General features: G+C 46.1%; 1 protein-coding gene across 1 annotated transcript in view; it reads left to right on the forward strand.

The window, feature by feature from the left end:
* Positions 1–1,470: 1,470 nt before the first annotated feature.
* Positions 1,471–14,265, forward strand: part of Tulp3 (TUB like protein 3) — a 35,069-nt gene continuing 22,274 nt past the window's right edge. The window contains exon 1 of the mRNA XM_038320057.1: positions 1,471–1,563. Within this exon, the coding sequence (XP_038175985.1) occupies positions 1,523–1,563 (41 nt within the window). The 5' untranslated portion in view covers positions 1,471–1,522. The remainder of the gene's footprint in view (positions 1,564–14,265) is intronic.

Raw genomic sequence — 14,265 nt, forward strand, 5'->3', positions numbered from 1 at the left:
CGGTGGTGGCGCACACATTTAATCCCAGCACTCGGAAGACAGAGCGGGTGCATCTCTGTGAGTTCAAGGCCAGCCTAGTCTACAGAGTGAGTTCCAGGAGAGGCACGAAAGCTACAGAGAAACCTTGTCTCAAAAAAATTTAAAAAAAAAAAAAAGCCAATATTATAGTCATATGGTGAGGAAGTGAATTTTTTTTTTTGTCTGTTTTTGTTTTTTGAGACAGTTTCTCTGTGTAGCCCTGGCTGTCCTGGAACTCACTCTGTAGACCAGGCTGGGAAATGGATTTTTTTTTAAAAAAATGTATTTATTGTGTATACAGTGTTCTGTCTGCATGTATGACTCCTGGCCAGAAGAGGGCACCAGATCTCATTACAGATGGTTGTGAGCCACCATGTGGTTGCTGCGAATTGAACTCAGAACCTCTGGAAGAGCAGTCAGTGCTCTTAACCTCTGAGCCATCTCTCCAGCCCCCTGGGTGAGAATTTGAAGTGCAAAAAATGAAGCAATCCAGGGAGGGGACTAAGTGAGTGCAATGTTCTGTTCTAGTCTATTTATGTACTGTATTTCCTAGATTTCAAAAGTTCATTTCTGGGGCCTTGGAGAGGTGGCTCGGTGGTTATGAGTCTCGGATGTTCAGAAGGCACAGGTTCTGACTGCCTTGGCCACCAGGGATGCATATGGTATGCAGACATACATGAAGGCAAAACATCTGTACACATAAAATAATAGCCTGGGACTTGGTGGCGCATGCCTGTAATTCCAGCACTAGGGGGCAGAGGCAGTCTATAGTGAGATCTTGTCTCTAAATAAAATACTTTTTTTAAATTTTAAAGTGAAAATTTGGATTCAATATCAATGTGGTAACTTCGGCCTTACTAACCAAGTCTACACGTAGTAGGTCTGGTCAGAAAGTCCTATAGGGACCAGAACCAGCCAGGAACTGATGCCTGGAGGCATGATTCACTGCAGAGAGAGCAGGTTTAGCAGCTACCCTTATGGGATAAAGATATGCGAAGACAGTCCCCACGTAGGGGGTCCCTCAATCGTTTTGGTGGGGGCTGGTGCAGAAGGGCATCCCGGAGCGGGTCAGACTTCGAGGCTTCCGGTGGCAGAAGTTCACAAACCCCTGGACCATAAACGTGGCAGCCACTCTGGGTGTTCTCATCGCTACAGCGCGGTGCTGGCAGTGGCTCTGTGGGAGGCGGCCGCTGACTGGAGCTGCTGGAGACACCCCGAGGGTCAGCTGGGTCCCAGCCCGGGATGCGGGGGGGGGGGGGGGGGGGGTGCACTCAGCTCCGGCGCACGCGCCTTCGCTTCCCTGTGTCTCCCGCCCCCTGGAAACCCTCCAGCATCGCGGCTGGCGCCATTAGCCAGTGAGAAGGGAGCGGCGGGCACTGGACCAATGGGCGTCGGCGACAGTGCGGGGTGTGGTTGCCAGGGGCTGGGCCCGACCTCCTCCATCCTCTCCAGCCCGGCGGCCGCAAGTCGGGGTCTGGACTCTGATGCCACCGGCCGGGCGGGAATGGAGGCGGCGCGCTGCGCACCGGGACCTCGCGCGGACAGGTCAGGGGCGGGGGCCAGGGCGGCAGAGGGGCGAGGAGGGGTCTCCCGGCTGGGCGGGCGAGGACCGGGACCAGGATCGGGTCTCCAAACTGGGCAGGCGCTGAGCATCCCGCTCCGCCAGCACTCTCTCGTGCCGCTCCCTTGGAGTTTGCCCCGAACCAGCTCGCCCTGCTCCCCCAGGCTCTCCGATTTCCTCACTCGCAAAGCGTTCGCCCTTTACCGTGTCTCTCAGGAGTAGAGTCAAAACTGAGGTGGAACGATGTCCCTCCCGGGAGTCGAAGCGGAAGGTCGCGGGTGATGGTTAATTGGTTCCAAGGCCGTTGCTTTTGGCAGTCATTGCGGAATTCTGGAACGGAGTGCGGGGACTGAAAATGCAAAACTGCTCTTTTCTTTTATCCATTTGCCCTCCCCCACCCCCCGCCGGCTTTTCTTTCTTCCCCTGAGTTCCACAGTTCTCTTAGTTAAGCTCCGTCTTAGTTTAGACTGTTCCATACCTCTTGTTTGTGCCCCCTGTTTCTCCCTCTTTTTGCCCGGTCCACAGGATGAGCTTGAGAAATCAAATGGGTTGCAGTCTCAGACTGTTCCTTTCTCGTCAGCTGGGCTAACGAAAAGTTAATGGGGCAGGGTGTGTGTGTGTGTGTGTGTGTGTGTGTGTGTGTGAAATCATTGGCTCAAAACTTTGACATTGTCTGAGGATTGAAACCAAACATTTCAACTACATTCTTCGTTTACCATCCCGTCACCACAACAGATAAAGACTGGGCGTGTAAGGATTTAGTCAGATGTTTAAACTAGTATTTAACTGATTCTAAACCATCTTTTAAAAAAAGTTACAAAGACGTTGGAGTATAATACCCCCCACCCCCTTGTCGATCTCAGGCGGACTAGGCTCGCCTCAGACTTGGTAATGAGGATGACTTTGAACTCTGACTCTCAGTGCTGGGCTGTTTTCGTCTTTCATTAAGTAAATTCTACAAACATGATAGCTATTCTGAAATTTGTTTACGCCCTCCCCCTTTTGAAAAAAAAATACATTTGTAAGTATAGGGTCGGGTTATTTAAAGTTGGTATTCAGTGTCTCTGTTTAAGACGTGCTCGGGTGAGGGGGAGTGCTCGTCTTTTAGTCCTAACAGGCAGGAGGCAGAGACAGGCGGATCTCTCTTAGTTCGAGGCCAGCTGGTCTACAGAGTGAGTTCCAGGACAGCCAGGGCTACACAGTGAAACACTGTCTTGGGGCAGGGGGATGATTTAGTTTTATGAATTTAGAGAAGTAAATTTTATGGGGCTATGGTTTTATTTTTATTCCTTTCTGTTGTTTTGCCTTTTTCTTTGTTTTGTCTTGAGACATGTCTTATATAGCCTTGGTCAGACTGGAACGCTCTATCTAAACTAGGCTGGCCTCGAACTCATTTAGGGCTGTCTGCCTCAGCTTCCCATGACTCATGATTTTAGGGAACAAGAAGGACTTGACTCTGAAATTGGGGCCAGGTGGGGGCTGTTTTTTTCATCTTCTGCACTTGAACCTTAAGGTGTAATTTTAAAGTTTCCCCTCGTCTCCTATATTTTCTTCCAAAGAAGCCAGCTCTTTAATTTTCAGTTACCATCAAAGGGGACCCTGTGAGTCACGGTGTCTCCTGCCCTAGGTAGGAGACGGTGCGGCTTTTGCCACTCTAGCTCGTCTCTTGCTAAAAAGGGGTGCGCGTCTGGCTTTTAGTAGTCACTAATATTGAGAGAAAGAGGGAGAGGGAGGGAGGGAGGAGACTGCCTCTCAGGGTAATCCAGTAATCCAGGCCGGACCCACACTCGAAACCCTTCTGCCCTAGCCTGCCAGGAGTCTCGTATGGGCATGGATCACCAGGCCTGGGTGTACTCCTGTCCTGTCCTGTCCTGGTGTACACTTTCATGTTTTGTTATGTTTTCAAGGTGGTCTTGTATAACTTGGACTTACCTTGAACACTAAATGTTCTGCTACCACCTCCCTGCTGCCAGGATCGCAGGTGCGCAGCAGCGGTACCAAAGATAGAAGCCAGAGCTTCGAGCTTAACTCGTTTTCTTTTGTAAAAAGTTAGTTATTATTGCTGGGCATGGTGCTCACATACCTTTAGTCCCCGTATGTGAGAGGCAGAGGCAGGCAGATCTCTGAGTTCAGGCTGGCCTGACCTACATAGTATATCTAATTTTTTAAAAAAGTTATTTATTATTATTATTAATGAATGGTGGTGGGTGTTATAGTATAAATATGGAAGTCAAAAGACAATCTGTGAAGTCAGTTTTGGGTCTAGGGAGGAAACTAGTCATCAGGACTACGTGGCAAGCGCCTTCACTGCTGAGCCATCTTTCCAATTCCTAGGCTTTTTTTAAAAAATTTATTTATTATGCATACAATGTTCTATCTGTGTGTATGTCTGCAGGCCAGAAGAGGGCAGCAGACCTCATTTACAGATGGTTGTGAGCCAACATGTGGTTGCCGGGAATTGAACTCAGGCCCTTTGGAAGAGCAGGCAATGCTCTTAACCTCTGAGCCATGTCTCCAGCCCCCCCAGTTCCTAGACTTTTTGATGAAAGACTTGAATGCAGATCTCCTAGCATTAATGCCTTTAGTTGTATGGATAACAGCTAACCTTTAAGTTTCTTGTGATTTTCCCCCTTTGTCTTATGTAGTTGTTTGGCTGACTTACCTAACAAGGCAGATGTCTTTCAACAAAGCAGAGAGTATTAACAAGCAAATTTCAACTATTCTCTTTCTGTTGGAAACTGGAGATAGACTGTAAAACCACACTCAGGAACTTTGCTGGGCCGAGACAGCAGTTTGTGCTGCTGATTCCCTGGGGGGGAGCAGGTGGCTAGCATTGGGGCTGACTGAACTTTTGCTAGTGATACTGGAGTTGGTGGTGTGGCACAGAGTCAGAGCGCTTGCTTGGCGTGTCAGAGGCCTTCGGTTTGACCCCCGCAGTACATATGCACAGGTAGATTTATTGGTATGTGTTGGTGTGCCCGGTATGGTTATGTATAGCTGCAAGTTTAGAGTCAGCTTGAACTATATAGTGAGCCCCAGGCCAACCAGGGCTACACAGGGAGACCGTATCTTTTTTTTTTTTTTTTTTTTAACTTTTATAATGATTCTTTGTGGATTTCACATCATGTATTCTGATCCCACTTATTTCCCCGCCCCCTCACATCCATCTTCTGCCCATGTAACGCATCCCAAAACAAAACCAAATTTAAAAGAAAAACCAAACAAAATAAACAAAAAGAAACAGAGAGAGAGAAAAACCAAACAAAATAAACAAAACAGAGAGAGAGAAGAATCTCGTGTGGAAGCTGCAGTGTGTTCCCGTGAGTCACAGTTTACCCTAAGTCCATTCATCTTTATTTGTAAGTGTTCATGGCTGCAATCATTGATCTGGCTCCAGGCCTCTGGCTTCTGCTACGCCACCTGCCACTGATAATGGACTCTCACTGGGGCTCCTCTTGATGTTCTGTTGTTGTCTTGTGTCATGGAGATCCTGTTGTTTTGGATCTGTAGGTTCATCCCCTTCACGTGCTCCAGCAGATCACGAGGGGGGGGGGGTGTTGGACGCTCATAACAAGCTGTGGTTCTGGGCCTGGGTGGTAGCTGGGTTGGTTAGCCCGCCAGCTTTCCCTCCTTGTCGCTATCCAGCACCGCCCTGGCAAGTTCACCCAGTGCAGCCTACAGCAAGGAGCAGGGCCAGTAGGGAGACCCTAGCTTAGCCCTCTCCACAAATGTGATTTCCCTTCAGAAATAAAATCTGAAAGCTTTGTGTGGCCTGAAACCCAGTGCTGTGGGATCCCTAGGGCTGTTGGCTATCAGCCATCTCCAGGTTCAGTGTGAAACCTTAACTCAAACATGTATTCATTGTTACACAGACACACACACACACAGACACACACGGGGGGGGGGGGAGAGAGAGAGAGAGAGAGAGAGAGAGAGAGGGAGAGAGAGAGAGAGAGAGAGAGAGAGAGAGAGAGAGAGAGAGAGAGAGAGAGAGAGAGAGAGAGAGAGAGAGAGAAACACCAGGATCAGGAATTCATCAAGGTCATGTTTGGCTACTTAGCAAATTCAAGGCCAGCTTGGGCTACTTGAGACCCTAACTTAAAAGGAGCCCCTCCCCAGACTAGAGCGATGACTTCACTGATTAGGAGCACTTATTGCTCTTACAGAACACCTGTGTTCAGATCCCAGCACACATGTAGTGGCTCACAGTCATCTATAACCATAGTTCTTAGTGACCCAAAGCCTCCTGGCCTCCTCAGACACTTGGAGCACAGACACACAGGCAAAACACTCATACACATAAAATAAGATGGAAAGGAAAAAGGAAAGAAAATTTGAATATTCTTGACTGGAAACTATGCCTTGCCTAATTTTGTCAACAGTGCCTAACCTGCAGTTAGGGTTTGTTTGTTTGTTTATGGCAAAGGGCACAGCCAATCTAGACAGGAAAGAATATCCTGTAACAAGTTCCTTCTTGCCAGAGTCCTTTGCTCTAAGCAGAACAGTTCAGTTTCTGGCTCCTTAGACTTTCCTGTGGAAACACTACCGTTTTCTTGGCCTTGGTGCTCATTGAAAGAACAAGTTAATGTTTGTTCTTAGCAGAGCAGCGAGAATGTTTGAACTGAATCTTCTGGGGAGGATCCGGAGCTGTGTCCAGCTGGGCGTTGGTTGGTTGGAGGGCCTAGATAATTCCTTTAGTTCCCCTGCTGGAGACCAGCTCCACCAGAGAGCTGGGGCCTCTGACAAGCCACAGTCCCCTGGAAGTTGGTTCACCAGGGGTAATTTTCTGTTCCACATAATCTTGACTGCCTTGTCAAGCATCCTTCCTGGACTTTTTGGTGTTTGTTTGATTTTTTTTAAGTTTTTTTTTTAATTTTTAATTATGTGTATGTACATGTCTGTACAAGTTCTTAAGGAGGCCAGAGGAGTCAGATCCCCCTGGTGCCGAAGTTACAGCCTGATAATAGGTATTGGGAAAGAGAGCTGAACTTGGGACCTCTGCAAGAGCTATACGTGGCACTTTTAAATCTCTCCAGCCCTAAATGCTGCATGTGTGCATGCATGCGTGTGTGTATGTGATGGATGGAGTCTCACTGTATACATCAGGCTGGTCTGTAACCCCCTTTTTAAAAAGTTACTACATTTATTTCTTTATTGCATGTGTTGGGGCGGCAGTTGAGGCTGGAGGCTACCTGTGGGAATCTGTTCCTCCCTCCACCACATGGCCCCAAGGATTGCTTTAATCACTGAGCTGTTGCACTGACCTAGCCCTGATCATAAACTGTTAAGCCGTGTGTCTCAACCTCCCCAGTCCTGGGATTGCACTTGTTAGCCACCATGTCCTGCAAGATATATCCCCCCCTTTTTAAAAAAATATTTATTTATTATGTATACAATATTCTGTCTGCCACGTATGCCTGCAGGCCAGAAGAGGGCACCAGAGCCACCATGTGGTTGCTGGGAATTGAACTCAGGACCTTTGGAAGAGCAGGCAATGCTCTTAACCGCTGAGCCATCTCTCCAGCCCATCCCCCCCTCTTTTTTTAAAATATTTATTTATTTTAGCTGGGCAGTGGTGGTACACCTTTAATCTCAGCACTCAGGAGGAAGAGGCAGGTAGAGATCCCTGAGTTTGAGGCTATCCTGGCCTACAGAGTTCCTGGATAGCCAGGGCTACACAGAGAACCCTTATCTTGAACCCTCCCCCGCAAAATATTTATTTTTATTTCATTTACATTGGTGCTTTTTCAGCATGCATGTCTGTGTGAAGATGCTAGATCCTCTGGAACTGGAGTTACAGACAGTTGTGAGCTGCCTTGTGGGTGCTGGGAATTGAACCCAGGTCCTCTGGAAGAACAGCCAGTGCTCTTAACCACTGAGTCATCTCTCCAGCCCCTGCAAAATATATCTTTAGCATATGAATTACAATGACAAGTTTTAAGATTTTTTTTTCATTAACAGTATATAGGAAATTTTCGTACAGGCTTCTGAAAAATTAAATCATTGCTGTTTATTAATTAGCCTTGCAGGGGAAAGCGCCAATAGATTTCAGTAAGTTAGATGAGAACTGCAGTCTGATAGAGGATGGATTGCTTCCCGTTGGAACACAGTGTGCATTTCTCATGGCGGCTCACTGTGTCCAGAAGACTGGAGGCTAAAGTAGGGAGGGATGTTTTGATTGAATGAAATTCTGAAGCTCTTTTGGATTTGTCGTCCTCCTCCTTCCCCCTGATGGGTGAAGGGTACAAGACTGCACCCCACACCTGGCTTTAGGTTAGGGGGTGCTGGGTATTGAACCTGGGACTTCATTCGTGCTAGGCAAGCGTTCTGTCGATGGTGCTACATCCTCAGCCCTCAGCTGTATATTTGTTTTGTTTTGGATCAGGTCTCACCATTTAGCCTGGCCCTGGACTCGAGATCCTTCCACCTCAGCCTCTGGAGTACCTGGCGCCACAGGCTTTCACCACCATTCCAGCCCTAGACTATATCTCAGAGAAGGGGAGATCAGTCAGCATAAAGTGAGCAACAGTAGTGTTGATGCTTGTGCGTGCTTGGACTTCATAGCAGCTTCATCGCTTTGAAGAAAGTGGGGAAGGTGTCTTCGTTTCATGCACGGGAACTTAGACAGCTGGGCCTGCTGGCTCCCGTCAGTGTCAGCCCCTCAGGAGGCTGAGCTGAGATCATTGTAGCTCAGGAAATTAGGTCCAGCCTGGGTATCAGTGAGACCAGCTGCAGTGACACCAAAGTAATGATGACCAACAACGGGAAGAAAGAAGAAGAGGGGTGTGCGGTACCTAAGATTATAGGAGTAAATGACGCCACAGAAATACAGTTCTGGGGGCTGATGAGACGACCTAGCGGCTAAAAGCACCCACTGTCAAGCCTTAAATTTGATCCTCCGAGAAAGAAGCAACTCCTATAATTTGCCTCTGACTTCCATGTATGTCCTGTAGCACATGTGTCCTGCCCTAGGCACACACAAATAAATGCAATAAGACAGGTTAAACTCTTTCTTAGCCTGAGCTATTTAAGTGGGACGGAGAGGTGGCCCAGTGGTTAAGAACATTCACTGCTCTTCCAGAGGACCTCCGGCAGATTAAATGGCTCCCAACTCCCGATAATTTAATCTCCAGGGCAATCTGATGTCCTCTCTTGATGTGGGAGGGTCTTCTGTTTGAGTTTATTTCATTGGTTAATAAAGAAACTGACTGGCTCATTTAATAGGCCAACCCTTAGGTGGGTGGAGTAGACAGAACAGGAAAAGGAAGTGAGGTAGATGGCTCAGACAATTGCCCCACCTCTCCTCAGGGAGACAGATGCAATGAAGCTCCGGCTCAAGATGGACGTACGCTAGAATCTTCCCAGTAAGGCACCACTTTGTGGTGCTACACAGATTATTAGATATGGGTTAATCAAGATGTGAGTAAGAGGCCAGGCAGTGTTTAAATGAATACAGTTTATGTGTTGTTATTTCGGGGCATAAGCTAGTCAGGCGGCCAGGATCCGGGCGGCGGGAAGCGGCCCGCTGCTCCTCACTACACTCTCTGGTCTCTGTGGACACACATATACTCTTTTAAAGAGTCTAGGGAGGGGGGCTGGAGAGATGACTCAGTGGTTAAGAGCACTGGCTGCTCTTCCAAAGGTCCTGAGTTCAATTCACAGCAACCACATGGTGGCTCACAACCATCTGTAATGAGATCTGGCGCCCTCCTCTGGCCTGCAGGGATACATGGAGGCAGAATGTTGTATACATAATAAATAAATTTTTAAAAAAAGAGTCTGGGGAGAGTGGAAGGTAGGATTTAGGGGTGGATATGATACATTAAAATACATTCATTTTGTAAATGTATGAAATTATAAGACTAAAATATAAAGGAAGTAAACATTTAAAAACATAAAATCCAGGCTTTTGACTTTTGTGGGCTCCTATACTATCATGTATTATCAAGGCATATAATGCAGATATTTGAGTTTTTTGGTTTTGAGATGGTATCACACTGTAGCCCAAGTTCGCCTCAAACTCAGTGGCAACCCTGCCATCAGATCCTGGGTGCTGGACTGAGGCATGAGCCACCATGCCCAGCTCCTGCAGACGTTCTGGATGTCACTTGGGCACACAAATGATAGCACAGATACCCATTGCATTTAACATATTTTTAGAGCAAGCTGTTTAAGAAATCAAACATTTTGGTCATGTACAAGTAATTATCGGTTTTCTCCAAGGTAAAGTATTTGGTGAGCCCCCCAGCCTGGGGCATATTGAGTACCAGCTCTGCCCCCAGCCCAGGAATATGTAGTTGGCATCATCAGGGAAAAGATTGTACGTTCATCTTTACCCTGGAAAGAAAAGAAGAATGAAAACCTGTCCACGAGAGAAAGTGTCACCAGGAGGAGAGAATCAGATGACAGGAAGATGGGTTTTGGTTCCAGTGCCAGCATTCGTAGGTCCCTCGGGGATAGTACATCCTTACCTTGGGGTCAAGTCATGAGTAGTTACTAACATTTCTAAGGGGGTAGAACGATGCACACCTGTAATCCCAGTGCTCCAGAGGTAGAAACAGGATGATCAGGAGTTCAAGGCCATCATGGACTACTTGACAATATATCAATAATAATAATAATAATAATAATAGTAATAATAATAAAATAAATAAAATAAAATTTAAAAAATGTTGAGCCCTTGAAAGGGCTAAGGTTCCTCTTTGTTTGGGTCATTCAACTGATTGGTTGGTTTTTCTCCAGCTCTATGTATGAGACATGAGCCAAATCAAGAGGGAATCACACTCTAAATAAATTCCTTGCTGTGTTCTTGGAGCTGTAAGAATACTTAAGTCAGCTGCCAGCTCTCTCTTCTCATTGCCTCCTCCACGGTCTCTCCGTGTAACCTTGGCTGTCCAGGATCTCTCTCTGTAGACCAGGCTGTCCTCAAACTGACAGAGATCCACCTGCCTCTGCCTCCCAAGCACTGAGATCAAAGGTGTGCACCGCCACTGCCCGGCTAAATGGGCCTCCTGGGAGATGGATTTTCCATCCCTGGCTTCACTTAAATCCCCTCCAAATTGCAGCAGCCTCTTGAGGGGAAGACAGCTGGGCCTAGAATATTGGCATTTTCCCCTGCTTGAGGGAGGACGATGTCAAAGGAGTCTTTCTGGATTGTCTAATTTGTTCTTGATGTGTCTTTTCTCGGGAACAGTATTTCATTCTTTCAGAATTAGTCTTAGTGTCTCAACATGTATAAAAATATGACTTTCCAAGGTTGACTAAATTTAGAATTTGGACAAGGTGAATTTTATTTAATTTCATTTGTAATTCCAGTTGCTTGGGCTGCGAAAGCAGAATGAAACTGGTCTGAAACTTACAACAGTCCTTCTGCCTCAGCCTCCCAAGTATTGAGTCATTTTCTAGGAGGGAAGTTCGTATAAGACCAGATCAGCCTGGGTAACATAGGATGATACTATCTCATTTTAAAAAAATGGTTAAAGCCCGGGTGAGTTCTATGACAGTTAGGGCTACACAGAGAAACCCTGTCTCGAGGGAGCAGGGTGTGTGTGGGTGTGGGTGTGGGTGTATTTGTGTATGGTTAATTAAATACTGTAAAATCCAAAGTTTTGTAACTAATACTTTTTAGATGAAACCAAGCATACTGTTTGTGTGCTTCAGGATGTGACTGAGGATTGCCACAAAAACAACCGTAAGTGAATAATAAAAGAAACCTTGATGGATTTGATGGATGTGGTGGTGCTTGCTTATAACCCTGTCCTTCGGAAGTAGAGGCAGAATCAGAAGTTCAAGGCCAGCCATGGCTTCCATAGTGAGTACAATGACTCTCAACAAGAAAAGAAAAAAAAAAAAAACCACTTTGAGTGATAGTTGCTGAAATTAAGAGTTCTGGCTAGCAAAATATAATTTTGTATAAAAATTAATTTCAGGTATAATGGAAAGAGGTAGCACATTGGAAGTCCCAAGGGTCATTAGTATTCAGCTCTCAAGTTTAATCAAAGCCCCTGAGTTATTTAGCAGTACCCCAAGTTTAGATTTAATAACATGTTTTCAAAACCACACTTACTATGGATAACAAACTCCCAATCTCACGCTGACAGTCAGGGGCAGCAGAAGTTTCTTACAGGGTAGATGCTGCAGCTTGGCTGAAAGGCCATGCTTACCCTTTTAACTGACCGAAGAAAGCAAAGGAGGAAGCCAGGGGACAGGGAGGAAGCTGATGTCCTGGAAGTGGGCAGCTTACTGCATCTCCGAGTCATTGTCGTGATAGATTCCAGTTCGTCACTGCTAACAGACCTGTACACTGTTTGCTTGACGTTTCAAACCAAAGTTTGCTTTTAAAAAGTATTTTTTTATTGGGCAGTATGGGAGGCAGAGGCAAGAGGATCTCTGTGAGTTCGAGGCCAGCCTGGTCTACAAGAGCTAGTACCGGGACAGTCTAACGCTACAGAGAAACCCTGTCTCAAAAAACCAAAACAAAAAAAATTATCATAAAATAAAACCCTGCAAAAAGCATACATCATCACCCTCTCTTGAAGTTACTGTTTGTTTGTTTGTTTTGTAATTAGTCAAGATAATCAGAAGATTCTTCCTGATAGGATTTTCAAAACTTCATTCTAGCTTCTATATTCTTACTCTTCTCTCTCTCTCTCTCATTTAAGAAATGCATGACTTTAAACATTAATTTAAATGATCTATGCTCTGTACACCATGCACCATTTACAAGACTGAGTCGGGTTAGAAAGTCTTGCTGTTTGAGTCCCTTTTGGATTCTGCTTGTCTTTTGAACATTCCAAGTCTTCTGATTGCTGTGCTGGTCAGCGAAGGGCTCTGCAGATCGTTGTTTTGGAAGCTGATCTGTTGTAGTGAAAGCAGGAATTCCCAGTGAAGCGCAGAGTTTCTCCTGACACCACAGCTGTAGCATAAACACGGCATAAAAGATGCGGATGAGAGGCGAGGGCACCCAGATGCCTGTGTTGGCACCAGCCACGCCTACTCCCCAGTAGAGCTCCGCTCCGAGTCCTTTAAAAAAGATGTGTTTTAGTTTTGTGTGTGTGGATGTTTTGCACGCATGTATGTCTGTGTACCATGTGGATGCCTGGTGTCTGCAGAAGTCACAAGAGGGCATTGGGTCTTCTGGAACTGAAATTACAGGTGGTTGTGAGCCACAGTGTGGTTGTTGGGAACCAAACCTGGGTCCACTATAAAAGCAGCAAGTGCTCTTAACCACGGAGCCATCTCTGCAGCCCCTCAGCACCCTTCCTGAGCTTGTCCTGGAACTCATGTCATTAATAGCAGTAATGGCATTGGGTTTCCAATTTCCAGCCTGTACAGCAACTTTTCCAATATATTTTCATGTTAAAAAGCACTATTAGCTGGGCAGTGGTGGCGCATGCCTTTAATCCTGGTACGTGGGGGGCAGAGGCAGGTGGAGCTCTGTGAGTTCAAGGCCAGCTAGTCTACAAACGCTAGTTCTAGGACAGCTAGGGCTGTTACACAGAGAAACCCTGTCTCGAAAATACAAAAACAAAACAAAACAAAAACAAAACCAAAAAGCAATTTTTAAATTATTACTATGTTTGTTTTTTAGCATGGCTGACTTTTTTTTCTTAAAGGTTTCATTCATTTATGTGCATTAGTGTTTTGTTCACATTCATATCTGCGTGAAGGTGTCAGATCCCCTGGAACTGGAGTTACAGACAGTTATGAGCTGCCTTGTGGGTGCTGGGAATTGAACCTGGGTCCTCTGCCCTGGAAGAGCAGAGCAGTCAGTGCTCTTAACCACTAAGCCATCTTTCCAGCCTGTTTGTTTGTATTTTACAGCAAGGTCTTACCACGTAGTCTGGGCTAGTTTTGAACTCTTTTAAATCCAGCCTCAGCCGGGCGGTGGTGGCGCACGCCTTTAATCCCAGCACTTGGGAGGCAGAGGCAGGCGGATCTCTGTGAGTTCGAGACCAGCCTGGTCTACAAAAGCTAGTTCCAGGACAGGCTCTAAAAAAGCTGCAGAGAAACCCTGTCTCGAAAAACCAAAAAAAAAAAAAAAAAAAAAAAAAAAAAAAATCCAGCCTCAGCTTCTAAGTACTGGTATGCAATACTGTGCTCAACTTGTAAATACATCTATGTGAGAGATTTCTAGAATGTATAGAGGGAGCATGTGTCAGTGAGGTCCCCAACAGATAAGCATGTGACTTAGACACTCATTGCTGATTCCTAGGTTTCTAGGTTGACGTTTTTTAAAGACTTTTTTTATTTTTATGTTACATGCATGTGTTTCACCTGCATGGAAGTATGTGCACCACATTCATGTCTGATGCTTTGAGAGACCAGAAGAGGGCATTGGATCTCCTGGAACTGGGGCTATAGGTGGTTAGGAGCTGCCATGGAAACTGTGTCTGGGGGCTGGAGAGATGGCTCAGTGGTTAAGAGCACTGACTGCTCTTCCAGAGGACCTGGGTTCAATTCCCAGCACCTACATGGCAACTCACAGCTGTTTGTAGCTCCAGTTCCAGGGGATCTGACACTCTCACACAGACATGAATGTGTACAAAACACCAGTGCACATAAAATAAGAGAGAGAGAGAGAGAGAGAGAGAGAGAGAGAGAGAAACTGGCCACCACATGTCCACCATGCCATGTATGCCCAAATATACTTACATACAAAATGTAGTTTGTTTTTTTTTTTATAT

This window comes from Arvicola amphibius, chromosome 2, assembly GCF_903992535.2.
Source record: "Arvicola amphibius chromosome 2, mArvAmp1.2, whole genome shotgun sequence".
Classification (NCBI taxonomy): Eukaryota; Metazoa; Chordata; class Mammalia; order Rodentia; family Cricetidae; genus Arvicola; species Arvicola amphibius.